The sequence below is a fragment of the Rhodnius prolixus genome, unplaced genomic scaffold (assembly GCF_049639745.1).
Source record: "Rhodnius prolixus isolate KJV_2025 unplaced genomic scaffold, Rpr scaffold_8, whole genome shotgun sequence".
NCBI classification, from domain to species: domain Eukaryota; kingdom Metazoa; phylum Arthropoda; class Insecta; order Hemiptera; family Reduviidae; genus Rhodnius; species Rhodnius prolixus.
In genome coordinates, this window is record NW_027411593.1 from 32,559,936 (window position 1) to 32,578,027 (window position 18,092).

General features: G+C 33.7%; 1 protein-coding gene across 7 annotated transcripts in view; it reads left to right on the forward strand.

The window, feature by feature from the left end:
- Positions 1-18,092, forward strand: part of LOC141451219 (uncharacterized) — a 61,334-nt gene that overhangs the window by 20,380 nt on the left and 22,862 nt on the right. For all 7 annotated transcript variants that reach the window (XM_074122427.1, XM_074122426.1, XM_074122425.1 and 4 more), the window contains 2 exons: positions 1,983-2,260; positions 12,872-13,046. In XM_074122427.1, the coding sequence (XP_073978528.1) occupies positions 1,983-2,260; positions 12,872-13,046 (453 nt within the window). The remainder of the gene's footprint in view (positions 1-1,982; positions 2,261-12,871; positions 13,047-18,092) is intronic.

Consider the following 18,092-nt stretch of genomic DNA (forward strand, 5'->3'; position numbering starts at 1 on the left):
GCCAAAGAATTTGTTAAAAAACCTGTTGAATTTCGGGAAAAAATTATTTTTTTCTGATGGAAGCAAGATTGAGGTTTTTAAACCACAAAATATAATAACAATCTGGAGAAGAAATAAAACTGGTTTGAATACAAAAAATATATTAAAAACTGTTGAGCATGGAGGAGGAAATATCTTGGTTTGGGGCAGTATGGCTTACTCTGGGGTGGGTAATTTAGAAGTTATTGAGGGCATAATAACAGCTCGGTCTTAGGTGGAGATGTTGCGAGGCAACTTGAAGGCAAGTGCTGTAAAATTAGGTTTGGAGAACGATTTTCATTTCCAGCAGGATAACCATCCAGAACATACGGCCAACATTACAAAAGAATGGCTCCTTTATAATGCCCCAAGAAGATTACTGACCCCACCTCAATCACCAGACCTCAACCCAATTGAAAATCTGTGGCATATTTTGGACAGGAAAGTCCGCCAGACCTCTATTACAAGTAAGGAGCACTTAAGACAAGTGTCAGTTAATTCCTGGAACAATTTATCAGATGAGGTGACAAGAAATTTAGTTGAATCAATGCCAAGGCGTTACAAGCCGTAATTGAAGCTAAAGGGATGCACACTAAATATTAAGGACAATGTTATGATTGGTTATGGGTCAACCAAATTATTTTTTGAAATGTTTAACTAGGTGTGCAAATACTTTTTTTGCAGTATAAAATAACATTATGTTCTTTATACTTAATTTATTTGACTCTTTTGCATATTTTTATTTATCATCTTATAGTGCTTGATTTAAGAAGTTAAATAAACGTAATTTGGAAAAAAAAAGCGAATTTTTTTTTATATGAAACCTTAAAATAACAGGGTGTGCAAATACTTTTTTTGCCTATTGTATACAAGGTTAATTGGTCTTCTGTAATGATTCTGCTCATTCAACCGTTGTCATTCGTGATCTTTGCCTGAAAAATACTTAGACATCTTTCGGAGTTCCTTGAGTCGACCCTACCAACTTTTTTTTTATGCCTAAGCGTAGAAGTAAGAGTTGAATAATGGATAACAAATAGATATAATACTGGACGAACCACAGCACATCGAACAACGCGTTTTCTTAGTGCTTTCTGCAGTGGTAGCACCACTGAGTTCTTTGAGTAGCTAGCCAGAGGGAGCTCTTTGAAGAAGAAATGTTAGATAAGTCATTAATAAGTTCTGCTACTTTTTAATGTGCATGGTAGTATTCGCGTTTATTTAGAATAGTAAAATATTGGGCAATGATTTTATCTATCCAAGAATGTTTTAGATCATTTTTGTGATTCTCAACTGATTTGAGAATTTTTTGTCCACTATTCAAGGCTTTCCAACAGTTCTGCGGGTTTACCTTCTTGAAGAACTAACGAATGCGAACTGTATTTCTTAAGGTATATTTTTGTTTACAGTTTTTTTCGAAGTAAAAGACAAAACTTATCTGATATCTGATTCTTTCAACAGAACTGCTTTTGTATATTTTACTTCATTAGACTTTAGTCAGCTTGCTCTTTTTAGAAATTTTTAGAGTAGTGTTTGCGGCTAGTATTTCTGCTCTGCATTATCATCCTAGTAACGTTAGATCGCCTAACTTTGTTGTGAACGATTCGCTAAGTATCACTACCTCTCTCTGCCGAGAAACACTGTACAATCTGACTTTGTTTGGCATTTTTAGGTATTTTTTTTCTGAGTATTTCAATCTTAGTATTTGTTTTAAAATCTACCGTCTTACTCCGGTGTTCTTGATCAATAAATTTCATCGTCGGTAATAGAAATTGCATTTTTTTTTATTCGTAGACAATCGCCCTTTATTTTTCATTTTTAATCAGCCAGACTGTGTACTCAATGGTAGGCATGGGATAATCTCTTCTCTTGAGAATGGCCTCGTGTCAGTCCAGCGTGGTCGGTTAATTCTCCTCTGTATACATTTATTATTTAATGTCTAATGATACTCCATTTTGTTCTTGCAGAGAACGCCATGACTAAGGGTGATGGCCACTCCGACACTGAAAGTGAAGCATCAATAGAAGGATATTTCCTGACTAGAGGAGCCTTCTTATTAACGCCAAGTCATGATTTGAATATGGACAAAGCTGCTTCAATATTAGATAAAATGAATTTTAAAGGTCCATTCTCATTGACAAAAACGGCTACAGGAATTTTATTTAAATTTGCTGATCCAGAAGATTATCAAGCCACGTACAAGAAAGGATTTCACAAAGTGACTGGTGCTAGATTTTATAAAAAGGTTAGATTTATTTTTATTTATTTTATTTAGGCATTTATTTTTTTCCTTCTCTTTACAGTGGTTAGAGGAAGTATTGCAATCGTGTCAAATATTGGGTATTAAGTTTTCAACTATTTTGAAGTGCGATTAAGTTGTTTTTAGAAATGGTCTTTGTATTGTATTTAGTTTCTCGATTTCCCCCTAAAGGGTCTTTTTATGGCATTGAATAAATTATATTATATTTATTGTTTGAATAATTATTTAAAGGAGTTTTAGTTTGTAAATTATGTCGGGAGGTGCCAAAAGTCAAATCTACTGTGACCTAAAAGAGCAATATGGTTCCATTAGTTGCTAATATTTTATTCGTAGCATGTAGACGACTGTAAAGTATACGTTGTGTAAGTATGTGAAGAGTGTGGAATAGCTAGAGTTTGCGTTTGGGTTAGCTAAACCAAAATGTTTGAATACATCATTACAGATGCAATTTGTATTGTGGGAGTGTTAAAGGTGACATATGATGACGGCTTATCGGGGCACGGCCAGAAGCACATACTTTATTATATACATTTTTTCTAACAAATAAAAAGATTCGAATTGTGGTCTCCCAGTTACAAAGCGAAAAGAATTTTTTTTTTCGGCCTTTAACAACCTTAGGTCATATGCCGAACCCCAACAAAATGGATCGCCAGTACCCTCTATCTTCCCAATCTTCCTCAGACAGGCCTCTTGTTGCCATTATCTCCTCTACCCCGTGCAACCAACTCCTTCTTGGGCGGCCTCTTCTCCGGCTCTTCTTCGGGACATAAGCTTCTTCAGCCATCTCTCTTGCCCCATTCTTCTGAGATAGCCGTACCACTGCAGCTGTTTGGTCTCAACGGTGTGCACTATGCTTGTGCCCACCTTAACGATGTGTCGCGTGTAGTCGAGTTTGTCACCCGCTGAGTCCTCGAAAAACGACTTCTCCTAAAAAAAAAAAAAAAATCCATTTCTAAAGCTTGCAGCCTTTGCGCTTCGTTCGTTCCAACCACCCACACTTCCGAGCCATAAGGGGTTACTCCTTCAAGGAAGGAGTGGAAAATCCTTTTTTTGTGGTCTCCAATGAAACACTTGTACTCCACAGCACGGGGTTCATCATGCCAATCACTTTCTTTCCTTTTTGTATCTTTTCATTTATATCGCTTTTAAGCGTTACCTTTCCGTTGATACAAACTCCCAAGTACTTAAAGAGAGCACCCCGACCAAGGGACCAATTTTCTAGTGGAAGAGAAATTGTAGGAGTATTACAGGCCAAGTATTCCGTTTTCTCTTTGCAAATTTCTAGACCCCATTTAGAATATTCCTCCTCTAGCTTCCTCAGCATGTAACTTAGATAAAGAAAAAATAAAAAACAAGAACTCATGATATGTATACACACTTTTTGCTTGCTTAATACAAAACAAAATTAAAATCTGTGATATATTGGCTAGTGTTCACTAGTCATCTTCAGAAGTCAGTCTGCCCTTACCTACTTAACCGTCAGTCAGAGATTGCCAGTAAATTAACTGAGTAGTTTCGCCAACTGCTCTATTCCTTATTTGATAAATTGTGATATAGTGACAACCCTTGGCCCATCTGTTGGCACCATTCTTACTGTATGTCTAGTCAACTGCCAAAAGTAGTATACAGGATTAAATATAAACCCTTTTGGATGGATTCGGGAGTTTAATCAAAGTTTATTCAACAAAGCATTCTAATTCCTATGGCTTATATAATCCTAAACAAAATTACCATTCTACCAATTAAAATTCATAGGAAAACTATCAATGTTCTTTACATGAACTTAAAACTTACTTCAAATCCAGTTTTATCCATTAGCCCATTAAATTTTATCCATTTTGACACGCATTAAACAATATTACATGTTTTCTAAAGTGGCCTTTTTGTTTTACACTAATTTGTTTTAGAAAATGGAACCTTTACTTTGCTAGGAGGAATTATTTGTCGCTCTTACTGATCAAGTCTTCACTTGCCAGTTTTGCTCCTTTTCTCAGAAGCAATTTTTTTTTTTTTGACACAGTTAAAAAGGATAATCAGATTTAAGGGTATACTTAATTCAAATCATCAATTTTTAAAATATTTTCATTTTTACAGATCTCATGTGTAACTGCGTGTGTCTTGTACTGACATTTTTCTCTAGCTGTTTCTCAGTTGGTAGATACCTAAGAAGGGATTGCTTCCTCTAAATAAAAATTATAATTATCCCTCTCTTGTAGTTCCATAACAGCGCTCTTGCTTTTCGTGTTTGCGGTTTTAGAACGCTGCATGATACCTAGATGCCCAGTCAAATAATCGAACTCTGGCAGGCTTTAGTAGGGGTCCTGCATTAGACTGTTGCACTAAGTTTTACTTTAATCAATGGCTTTACTGTTGATTAAGATTGATTTATTGCCGGTCATTTACTGTTTTAGTAAATAAATTGCTGAATATCCCAGCTGAGCGGCAACACTCAGGTTTCAAGCACCAGTGATATGATGTGCTTCAACATGATTAAATATCACACAACAAATTGATAAGTTTATTAAAAATTAAGAAGAAATTCGCTAAATGTATTGAATCTGTATTAGGCCACCCATACTTTTGCCCTTAAATTAAAAAAAAAAAAAAAAAAAAAAAAAAAAAACTGACGTAAATGGAGGTTTAATTGCCGACGCAAATTATAGGGTTTGAAAACGATAAAATATTTTTTCTTTGTTTTGCTTTTAATATTATAAGGCAGCTCATTACAGAGACAGTACTGAGGTACCTGTACCTGGCAGGTAGCTGTCACAAGTACCCTCCATTATATACACAGTTACGTCATTTTTTGTTTAGCCAAATAAATTTCATTTAATGTTACTAAATGTATTTTTCTTTTTTTTAAAACGTGCCCTCATATATTATTTTACAAATATATAAATTGGTTAATTTTCAGTATGTGTATTGAGAAAGAATATTGTTTATGCTTTTTGCAACTTGCTATGTTTCCATCAAAACTTTAAATAATATTCTTTTCAAAATATTAATATTAATACAATTATCATTTTTTTGAGGTCTCTACTATAATTAAATTAAATAAAACATAAAGCATATAATGAAGCTATTGGCTAAAAGAAGAATTCATCTTTTGGTAACCCGTGGAAGGGTTTCTCATTTACATTTTCTACAATGTTTGAGAAGCATTTTGAGACATGTAGTTGAAATTGAGAGGAATCCGAGACGTGAAATCTGATACTTTGGAATCTTGTAGATTCTATACAGGGTGTCCCAAGCTATATGGATAACGACTTTTTCTCGGAAACTAAGATAGCTAGAAAAAAAACTAAAAAATACGTGTTCCCTTAGTTTTTTGTTAGAAATCCAAATTTACTTTGTAAATTTTTTTCGGTGCTTCCAGAAGCGAGATACAGGCACCAACTTCATTTTTTCAAATGGGGAGGTGCGGTTTTTATTTCAGAAATTGATTCCTCTATTTTTTTAAAGAAAAATTTACTGGAACGGTTTTTTTCTGTGAGCGATATTTTAGAAGTTATGAATGAAAACATGATTCTTATAAGAAATTTCAAAATGATAATATTATAACGGTTTTTTGATTGAATAAGAAGAAAAGTACTATTTTATCATAAATTTTACTCCTCATTAATATTACAGATCATGCTCGAAATGGCCTCCACCATTAGAGATGCATAGACATGCACTTTCCTGCCCCTTACTGCCAAAGAAATAGAAGCTTTAACCGACTTACAGGCATCTATTATTCTCTGCTTTAGTTCATCTACAGATGCAATTCCGGCTTGATTCTGATACACCTAGATTTAGAAATGCTTTCAGATAAGCAGAAATAAGGAAAGAAAGAAAAAAGTTATGAATAATCACCTTGTTTTTCAGGTATCCCCAAAGGAAATAGTCCATAGGTGTCAAGTCCTGTGAGAGAGGTGGCTACTGAATCGCCCCCCGTGTCGATATAACATGCCCATCAAATTGCCTATCGAGATATCTCTTTACATGCCTCATGGTATTATATCGACACGGGGGACGATTCAGTAGCCACCTCTTTCACAGGACTTGACACCTATGGACTATTTCCTTTGGGGATACCTGAAAAACAAGGTGATTATTCATAACTTTTTTCTTTCTTTCCTTATTTCTGCTTATCTGAAAGCATTTCTAAATCTAGGTATCAGAATCAAGCAGGGATTGCATCTGTAGATGAACTAAAGCAGAGAATAATAGATGCCTGTAACTCGGTTAAAGCCGAATGTACTTCTTTGGCAGTAAGGGGCAATTGGCAGGAAAGTGCATGTCTATGCATCTCTAATTGTGGAGGCCATTTCGAGCATGATCTGCAATATTAATGAGGAGTAAAATTTATGATAAAATAGTACTTTTCTTCTTATTCAATCAAAAAACCGTTATAATATTATCATTTTGAAATTTCTTATAAGAATCATGTTTTCATTCATAACTTCTAAAATATCGCTCACAGAAAAAAACCGTTCCAGTAAATTTTTCTTTAAAAAAATAGAGGAATCTATTTCTGAAATAAAAACCGCACCTTCCCATTTGAAAAAATGAAGTTGGTGCCTGTATCTCGCTTCTGGAAGCACCGAAAAAAATTTACAAAGTAAATTTGGATTCCTAACAAAAAACTAAGGGAACACGTATTTTTTAGTTTTTTTCTAGCTATCTTAGTTTCCGAGAAAAAGTCGTTATCCATATAGCTTGGGACACCCTGTATATTGGAGAACAGAAGGTTGTTTCGGATTTTCAACGTTATAGTTTGATTCATTACTTCTTTTTTTTCGCGCCAACAGAAATTTATAGGGGTTACTTATAGTTTTGACTTAATACTTTTTTTTTTTGATTACCGCCAAATGTACACTGCAGTCACAATATCCATTTTAAGTGGGAGTTAAGAAATTAATATTTAACATGATCAGCTTTTAGGATTTATTTTTATGTAGGATCATGAAAATGCAGAAAATTTGAAAAATTAGAAAAACTGCATCATCATTCTTCATTAAATGTTCGTGCAACTTACCGTTACACTTTTGAACATGCTAGACATTAATTGTACAATCTATTGTTAAATAAAAGTAGTAAGGATGTTGGAATTTTTACATGAACACTTGTGGTTTCAAATTTAGAAATACCAAATTTAAACAGAGAAAATCTGGTAAGAACATTTAGACGACTCTTTCTTGCTACAGTTCATGTTCTTCTTCTTATTATTATTTTTTCTTGCAACTTAAAAATTGCCTTAAAAAAGAAGGCTTTATTATTGTACATAGCAGTGTAATGAAACTTGAAGAAAGGTGGTGAAATATTTTCTTCCCAATCTTACTAGAACCTCTGAAAGTTTGTAACTGATTAGGAATAACCATACGTTACTCCCAAAATGAAAGACTTAGATAATTCTCAGTTGTCAGTACAAAATCAGATTAACTTGTACTATACAGTCACAGTTTTTCAAACATTGAATTTTAGCATTTCATTTGATACTCATAGTCAGGAGGAGCAGAACTAAACTTCCTTTTTTCTGAAAACCTCGTTTAAATGAAGCCCTGAAAAAAGTTAATAAAAATAATTCGCCTGCATTTACATAGAACATACAAAAGTTTAAGGAATTTTATTTACATATTGTAAGACGGATGTCCTAGGCCTCAAGTGAGCCTTACCTACATACTTACCTGTTGTTGTTTTCAAAAAACTTGAAAATATGATCAGTGAAATAGCTCTTAGGTTGGATTATTTAGCTGAACCATTTTTTTTTGTAAGTAGAAGATCTTTTAAAATATTACTTTTTGTGAACATTAAAAATCTTAAATCTACTCTTTCGCGACCCTTTTTCTTAAGTGGGTTGTTAAGAGCGAACATTTCTAAGGGCCACAAAGAAGGCCTTGAAAGACCGCTTATTTCCCACTCCATATTTGTTATAATAAGAGTCCTTGTTATTTATTGCAATAAAAATAAATAAAAACAAATCATGCAATAAAAATAAATAAAACAAATCATGCAATAACAATTTCTCTTACAAGGATCTAGCTAGAGCTACATACTGGAAGAATCACTTCCTTTTAAAAAGCAATAACTGCTTTGTAAAGTGGGTTAATCGTCCGAAACATTGCCTCAGCCATCTTTCCATATCATATTATCGTTGCATTCTCCTTCTAGTACTTCCTTCGTCTTCTTTGCTCATGAAGCCTGTCTCTAAAGTGAGTCATTCATTTTTAAATATTTCGACTTGTTAAAGTCTGGTATATTATTTATAATTTTAAATTTTTATAATACTTAGTTCAAAAATTGATCATTCAAAAAAGGTTTTATTAAGTAGTGGTGTAAATTGTTAAATCAATTCTGTAAATGGTATAAATTGTGATTGGTTACTAGTCAAGAATATATAATCGGTCTTGCTGACTGTGAGTTTGCTTTAAAAACCAGAATGCGATTAATTTTTTTCTAGTATCCAGTTACTAAGGATTGGAAAAATCACAGAGAACTGGTAGAATACTAGTTGACGTTGTGTTTTCTATTGATATAGAAATATGCGTGACATTAAATTTTATTTGTTTATTTCTCAATCAAATTTGACTTGATGTATTGCTTTTTTAGAAGATTAATTTAAAAAAACTTTGAAGGAGATTTCCTTGTTAACCCAGTGTGCCTCCTCTATTTGGAGAATAGGGATTTGGATTCACACCCTCTATTGAAATTTATAACACGCTGCTTTTATTTAATTTCCATAGACTCGTTTGGAATCAGAATTTGGTTCTTCAAGTTCGTTTATGAAGATTAATATTCCTCTTGTTGCAGGAGGAAAGAGATAGTGTTCCTTCTTTACTCATAAAAGTCTAATTTATAACGACTCTCCAAAACATTTTTGTTTTTGATTTTGGCGTCGCCGCTGTTCATTACTTCTACGTCGAAAGGCATAGGACTTAGTCCTTAGATAGGCCATTACCCTAACTCATATTCAGTCATCCAACTGTTGTATCTTTAAACCTCGTCCATTCCAAAGATCCTCCGTCTGCTATAGCAGAAAGAGGGAAGATTCTCCGTGAATTCTTCCTATCTTTTATTGGACCTACCGAATTACCTTCATATCGATCAAATGACGAGCCCCAGGCTTGGTTTATTAAGTTTGTTTTAGGAGAAAGATTTAGTGGTTAATGTGAGAATTTTATAAATGGTTAAGTATGTTTGCTAGGCGCCTCCACGACACAAAATTTGGTAGTTGGACGTAAGGCCCGATTGTAAAAATATGTAGGCATTACTTTTATTTACTATACAATTTTAACGAGAACTGATATAAGTTTTTCAGTAAGCTTTATTTGTTCTTAGATACATTTGAGTTCGCTACTGACTAAGCGTCCGATAAGTCCTTTGTAGACTTTGTAAGTTACCTAAGTCTTAATATTTGGTGGTTAATTGGGAATGGACAAGCCTTTTTTAAAATCAACCATTTTTCCTATGCTAGGATTTGCAGTTTTCTTTTCCACTAGATAAATTATATTGTTCAGTTTTGTTTTGAACATTATCCTGACTTCTCTCAAAACTTAGAAATCTTTGACCCTTGATAGTTGTCGTTAATTTAAGGCCTAAAATCTTCTTCACAATGAATGTTATATTTAAATGATTAGAACAGTTATTTCATTAAAATAACGTGAAATATTAATTTCTTTTAACAGTTGCCACCATATGAAGTAGATCACCTAGTTAGCAGGAAATATAATTTAAACAACTTTATTAGGGAATTGCAGCTAAGAGAAAGAGAACACTTAGAATCAAGAGCGAGGAAGGGGCAGTTCCATAGGATTTATCCCAGACTGAAATACATTGTAGATTATATTCTTAATAGATCTTACTCTGATTCCAAACTTATTATCCAGGCCAGATCAGAATCATTCTGTCTAAATTATAAACCTCACGCTCCAGTTGCTTGTCAATTGTGTACCCTTTGCAATTTAAAAGAAACAGAAGATATTTTGCACTTTGTCGGAATATGCCCGAAATTCGCAAATATCTCGACTGGTCTTTACTAATATCTAAAAGATGCCCTCACATTATAGGGAATTGTTGCTGGAAGAGTTGATTTAGTTAACTTCCGTGTTCATCTCCTAAAGGAATAAATTTCTTTCTATTCTATCTCTTTTTTCTTTGTTAATTTTTTTATTAATTATGAAAGTAAAAAGTCGTTTGTAATCATTCATAGATTAGCAACTCGGCAGGCGGATTCTGTCCATGCTGATAAGTACCGCTGATTTATGTTTATCTATCTTTTATAATGTATTCTATTTATTAATAAATGCACTATTATTATTATTTTTTTTGTTTTTTGTTTTTGGCGCATCAACAGCTGAGGTTATTAGCGCCCGGAGCTTTTTCCAGTGCACTGCCGGCCTCCGGACAGTGTTCTCTCGTTACAGACAACACTGTCCATCACCGGACAGTGAGCTGTAAGAAGCTCCTAGGAAGAGAAAATCTAAGGGTCAGCAGCTGGATTCGAACCCGGGACCTCCGCGTGGGAGTCCAGTACGCTAACCTCATAGCTAATCCCTTCCCTTATTATTATTATCATTATTATTATTATTAATTTTTTTTATTGATTTTCTGCATTCACTATTTAAATGTAATTGATTGTTTAAAATACAAATTATACGAGAGAATATTATAATACATAATATATATACCACAAAAAATTATCTGCCATGCCATATTGTTATATAAAAAGTTTATGGCAGCTGTAAAAAGATGGTTGTCGACAGTTTTGTTGAGTACAGCATTGGCTGGAGAGTGTAGAAGGCGATGTTTTTTGAAGAGTCCGATGAGGGTGTTTTCAGAATACAAGTGGTCGAGAGCGGCCGAGGCTAAATGAGAGAATGGTTTTGTGGCTGGTATGGACGGACCATAGTGAAGGAAGAAAGAGATCCAAGCACATAGTACTTGACCCACTAAAGTCCAGATCTTGCTTTCTCTCTTGGTGGTGGCTCGTACACCAACGATGGCGCCGCCTCTTTGCCCCCCCAGCTCTTCCGTCAAGCTGGCCCCTTTTCAAATATTTAAACGGCCTTGTATAAGTTTCCTAGTGGAGGTTTACTCCCTTTAGCCAGGCACTATAGCTACCATCTGTAACTAGCTTTACCTCTTCACACTCATACGATAGAAGAATACGCCTCAGTAACAATGATACCACCTTTGATTGTATCTATTATTAACACGAGAAACAAGAAAGCAATCGCTGAAGTTGCTCTGTGTTTCCATTCCTCCTCTTCACAAAATGGGCTTACACCTCAAACTCCCATCGCCGAATAAACTATGAATTAATTATAGTACTTTCCAAACCAGTGAGTATACCTGTTTAATATTTATACAAACACTGACTTCAACCCTAAATCTAACCATCATTCCATCTTGCTAACACTTGATTACAATTTCATCTATATAGATCATTGTTATTTCTTTATTTGTTCTCTTTTGCATTGCAAGAAATTTGAAAATAATTTAGTAAAACAGGCAGTAATATTATTTCTGATTGGAGGATCGTGACCGAACTCTGAGAGGTCGTAATTTTACTGTTCAAAAATGTTGCCAGTCATTTGTATCTATACAATCCACATTTTCAATGTATAAACATCTTGTCATATTTTATAATGTTATTTTATTTTTTATGTTACATACAATTTTATTTATATTTAATTTTTTTAAATCACGGATTTTTCTATTTTTGAAATCGAGAAATGAACTTCTCGGAGAAATGCCGACTACAAGCCACTGATAAGTCTCGGGTAATGAGCGTCACTGTCTGAATACTCTGGAAATACCTTTATACCAAACTTGTAAGGCGCTGTAATGAATTTTGAGCTTTTTTTTTTAAAGAATTTTCAATTTTAATTGAAGCTTTGCAATTAAATAGAAAATCATCTTGCAAGTCCCTAAGCATACTATTCAAAGATTTTTTAAGATCATAAAATTTCTTGATTAGGTAGCTGAAAGTAGCACTTATTTATTCCTTCATTTGTCCGTCAGTTTGAGAATCTTAGTTTTCCAAGGTTTCTTTAAAACCCTTGGCAAGTAATCTAGCCACTTCTTCTGGCAACTTGGTAGCCACTGCGTTACCAAACCACTGTAAGAAGATTTGGGTTATGATATTGTGGAGACCTATGTAAAAAAATGATTTCTTTTTTTCCCTTTTTATATAATGTATATGTATTTATGGCAACCGACATCTGGTTTTTCTTTAAGAATTTGTAATTACCCGTGACAATCTACAACCATTCCATCAGTAAGCCCTATTGTTAATCACAAAAATTAAGGACAGTCGCAACAATAAATGAAACTTGCTTTACCGCAATGTACAGCTTCTTATTACAGCCACTTTTGGACTCCTTTGACTCCAAATAATCAAAAAAAGTCAAATAGAAGTTGAAACATGAAATCTACTGAATTTTCACTTCAATCTAATCAGTTATCTTTATATGGGCGTTATTTCAAAATCCAAAATGCATTGTGAAATACATTATTATTTAAAATCCTTATAAAATACATTATAACTTTAACTTTTTTAGTTATTAAATTGGACTATAAATGCAAATGTTTTAAAACAAGTTGACCTTTCAGGTACCAATTCCTTGCCGCCCTCAGAAGACTTTTGTAGTCCTCGTGTTGGATGTACCAGAAGATCTGCCTGAAGAAGACATACGCCATTCACTTTATAAATTCCAATCAGTCGTAGAGGTTACCAGAGTGCACAGTTTACCAATTTCTAACGTAACGGATAAACAATCAGCCAACGGTAAGTTGGAAAACTGAAAAATTTTCTTGGTATTTTTTTCTAACTCAGTTAGCCAATTGAGATGGAAATGTTGGATTGAAATTAAAAAAAAAATTAACAGTTAGTACCTTGACAATCGCCTGCTAAACTTTTTCTAGAATTATTTTAAATTACTTCTACATTGTTTAACAACATTCTGTATGTATACATACAGTTAGTGATAACTGTAGTTATCGCAAGTGAATATAATTATTCTGACATAAGTTAAATTGGAAACAAGAGCTATTTCCTTTTTAATAGAAACATCATATAATACCCAGTGCATTCTGGGAGATTAATTCCAAAACTTATTAATAACCGTTCATGCTGTCAAGTCTGTGTTATACATATGTATATATACATATAAATATGACAGTGTGCGTTTGGGGATGGATAGAGAAAGAGGGATTAGGTTGGTGGAATAATAATTCCAACTGTAATGTACCAAGTATTCCTTTTCTATGTCAGCGTCGGGGAAAAGCATGCTATTCCCTTCCAGACATAGATATATGTATATATAGTAAGGGCCTGGAACGGCCCCAATGGTGGCCTACCATCATTTAGAATATTACGTGCCTTGCATAACCTATCGTCACCTAATATCCCCACAATTCCTTCTATGCCCCTTATACACTCTAGCTTGTTGCTAACCCTCTATTTTTCCAACCAACTTTTATTTTTTTTTACCTTTCCAGACTTTACAATCTCCCTTACGCTTGTATAATTTTATGTAAATTTGTTCTTTTATTTATTATACAATTTATATAATGACCAAGTTGATTGTAAAAATTTGCTGGATATCTATGTTTTTCTTTTCTTTTTAACTTATTACTGTTACTACTAACAACGGGTTTTTGAAATTGAGAAATTCATAAAAAATAATAATTAATTTTCGATATGTGTTTGTGGGATAAAATAAAGTAAGTAAAGTAAACTAATCGCCTATTTTTTCAGGCGAGGCTTAACATCCAACTACCAATTAGGTGCTGTGGACGGAGGCGGAAGCCCATACTTTACTATTAACAATTTTTTATAACAAATAAAAAGTATTCACAAGCGGAATTCCAACTGGAGATCTCCCACTTATAAAGTCATGGCTCTTGACCAATCTTAGTAGTTTTTAAACTCTAAATAGTTTTAGTTCACCGTTTACCAACATTGGATTTTATCCTGTATTTTTATGCTAGCAAACTGCACAGCTTGTTCAGTGGAGAAGTTATGATTTGCTTTTTTTATTTCTATTTCCTGCCTCTTCCACAGTGTCACCAGCTTGCACAGCCATGTTGCTTCTGTCATTATATCTTCCACTCTCGAAGGATTGTTCATTAACGAGCTAATTTAATTTTCTTAAGCTCATAGCAGTGAATCGTTAGGGTGTATCAACAATTCTTACAATTTCTTCTTGCTCTTAAAAGCAAAACATAATCATCTAAAACAGGCGTGGCCAACAAGTCGATCGCTCGCAATGTCTGCGGTGGAATTCCGTCTACTATGGACTTTGAAACGATTGTAGAAAACATATTGTTAATAATTATCCATGTTCTTTTAATTCCTTTGGATGTGAGTTTTTTGGCCCTTTAAATAATTATTGTTGTTTTTTTTTTACGTAGGTAGATAAGCCGTATATCTATATTTCAGTACGAGGTTTACTCAGCGAGCTATTGATAGATTAGCAAAAAGTAAGTCATATTATTCTTTCATGATGAATTTTCCTGGCCCAAAATAAAAAACGCGTGAGTGAAATATTGAAATCAAATTATCAGCCATACGTGCATTTTTATAACAACTTTTTCATATTTACGAACAAATAGTACAACAACTTATACATTACAGTTGATAAAAAAATTAAATAGCATTTTAAGTTAGTAAAAATCTATCTTAAAAAAGTGTCGGAAAATCGAATATTTTAGGTACCGCATGTACGGAATGCTGCTTTCAAAAGTTGGGACTGGAAATTTATTTTCTTCATGAGCCTATATTTCGAAAACTTAATAAGTGATTAAAAAAATTATATATTTTACTTATCTACCATACCTTGCTGGAATGCACCTTATACTTAAACAGAGTGTATAAACATAGTATGCATTTCACACCCCTTCTTCACCCTTAGACTACGCCTAAGATAACAAGTCGATCGCCACACACTTTTAAGATAAAAAGTAGATCTTATATACAGAAAAGTTGGCCACTCCTGATCTAAAACATATAATAATAAAAACATTTCTCTAGTTCAAAACTTAACACACTTCGAGCATGGACTTAGTCCGTCTGCCGAGTTGACTCTAATTTACAATAACATAAACTACGAAAGTAAACATATTTCTGTATTAAAAAAGATCTAAAACATTTATGTAATGTAGATTCTTATAAGATAGTAGTCTTAATTGTATTGGCGATCCCACTTAAAAAAAAAAAAAAACATAAGTTGCTGCATTAGGCGTTGCACATTCACGGGGTGTTTGATTAAAGAAAACAAGATGAGAAATTGAAGTCCACCAAAATTAATGGAAAGATACATGGATAAAACATTAAATTGCTGAAAAAGAAAATCTAGATTTCAGAAATTATGAGTCGGGGTTGAATGAAAAAGATATTATTTCTGTCAGTTTTTTCGAAAACATCTCAAACTGCTGCATCTATCTGCTACGTTTGAATTCTGGTCGATAAATATAGAGAATAGGCAGAGAGAATTGGTAGTGACGAAGTAATTACAAAAATATGACAACCACTTTTACTGGATAAAAAAATATGAAATCATATTAGTAAACTGATTTTATATTATTTATATATTATATATAATAGATTCAGACTTCCGAAAGCTTCTTTTTTTTTTAATTATTTAAATTAAAAAAGATGATATTTGTATAGCAACCAAAGAAACGATCTAATCCTAACTTTTACCTAACGAGAACCTTTGTAAAAGGTAAATGAGAGGTAGTAACTCTTAAGTTTCGAGTAGTATTTAATAAGAGGAGCCAGCAAAGTTGTTTTAGGTTGGCTAAACTTTGTAATGCCCATCATACTGTGAGGTCAGCCTGCTGTTGCTCTGGCAATCACCTTAATTAGCAAAGAGAGGGAACGGCGGCTCGCCATTTTCGTAACATGAAGCAACTCTTCTCTAACTTTTTTGTTTTTAAAGAAAAAAAACAGATAATAATTACTAGAAATTGTTTATAAAAAATATATTTTACAAGAAATTAATAATTCTTTGATCAGAATTTATAATTGTTTCTAGTGAAAAATTCCCCTGCTTTTCTCAAAATTCGAAATTCTAACTGCAAAGAAGAAACATGTTATTTTTGCTTGAAATACGTTTCAGACAAACAAAAGATGTATTTGTATTTGTGAGAAAGTTTTGGAGACAAAGAAGAATCAATAAGTGGTCATAGCAACTGCTATAAACCTTGCAATCTTGACACTACAATCCCATCTACCATTTTTTGGTGAAAACATTTACGTTTGCTTTTGCTTTATCTACATTGTGTTAGTTTTAATTTCTTTGATAAACGTTGTTTTTGTGGTTTGATCACGTAAATTTCTTTACTTATAAAAAGGTTTAACTGGTCAAAAATTTCCTCCGATTACATAGGTTACAATTTTCACAGTAAATATTAAATAATTCTATTAATCAAATATCAGGCTCTTAAAGTGAACGGTATCAGTACATTATGCTAGAGCACTTGCAACTATAGTATAAAGGTAATTTGGAGCATTGAATTGTATTAATGCAAATGCTGCCCAAAACCATTAATGCAATGCTATCCTATCCCATAATACGGCAACATTGAGTACTATCGCTACAATACGGCCGTGATTGGGTAGATGGCCTTCAAAGTGTACATTCGATTGGTTGTTGAGTGAAATTACCTAGTATTTAGTAACTGTAATCTACTACTGATTTCACAAACTATCAGGCTAAAATTGCCTAGGATTACCTTAAATCCTGAATTGATTGCGATTATAATTTTAGATAGAGTTCACAATAGTGAGATAAAAATGTATGTTGATTTAAGAATTTAGTAGTAAACAGAATCGCCAAAAAGAAGGAGGTCGAATTTGATCCGGATAGGTTCTAGTAAACTTGTCACTGAGAATTTGAGACCTAATGGCGTAATACCACTTCTCAGAGGCAGGTGAAAGAGTTAATTCTAGGAATCCCTTCAGTGTTACGAAGAATCTGCTTAGCAAGGATTAAGGATTTCTGAGAGCAATCTGCGTCCCGTGAATGCAGACTAAGGACTCTTTCTTTGCCGTTGTGTGGTCGCAGCAGAAGCGAGATTCTTCTCACAGGGCGATGAAATGGTGTTAAACTGCACAAAGACTCCTGCCAGGCAGGGATTGTTGGCCTATTTCTCTTTTTATATTCGTTATTTTGATTAGTAACAGCCCTTAAAGGATTCTAAAAATAATTCTGATGAGCCTAAAGCAAATGTTGTTGCTACGGCTCGTGGGAGTTGTTTCTTTGAATAAAAAAAGAGACAGCTAACGCTTGCTTGCCTTCCCAGTGCTTTTTTGATTTCTTCAAGGAAACTATCCTTTGCTTTCAGCGCTGATTTAGTGTTATAGGGCGATTCTAGCTGACTTTGGACAGCTCCAAACCGCGCCAAGCGGTCTGACTGTTCGTTACAGTCAGTTCGTTCGCAGGTATATCCTGCATTGGGACGGAACCACTTAATGCCACCTTCTTACCAGCCTTTGATGTCGCAGAGGCATTGTATGGTCTTGGCTTCTGCCAAACTCTAATTGTGGCAGCTTCTAAAAGTTCTGCGATTTTCTAAGCAATTACCAGAAAAATTGGGTAGTCGGATAGTGCTTTTTTTTGTTTTTTCTTTAAATTAATGTAATGTAAGAAGTATATTTACAAACTTATAACTGTACAGAAAGTTTGCAAACCACGAAAACACTGCCCAAAGTATCGCAACAAAAATAGTCTCTCTACCACAATGTTTGCCACAATATTGCTTCATTCTCTGGGCTTAGTATTGGATTTTCTTCTTTTTTTTTAATTTGTTAATTTTGGGAATTCCT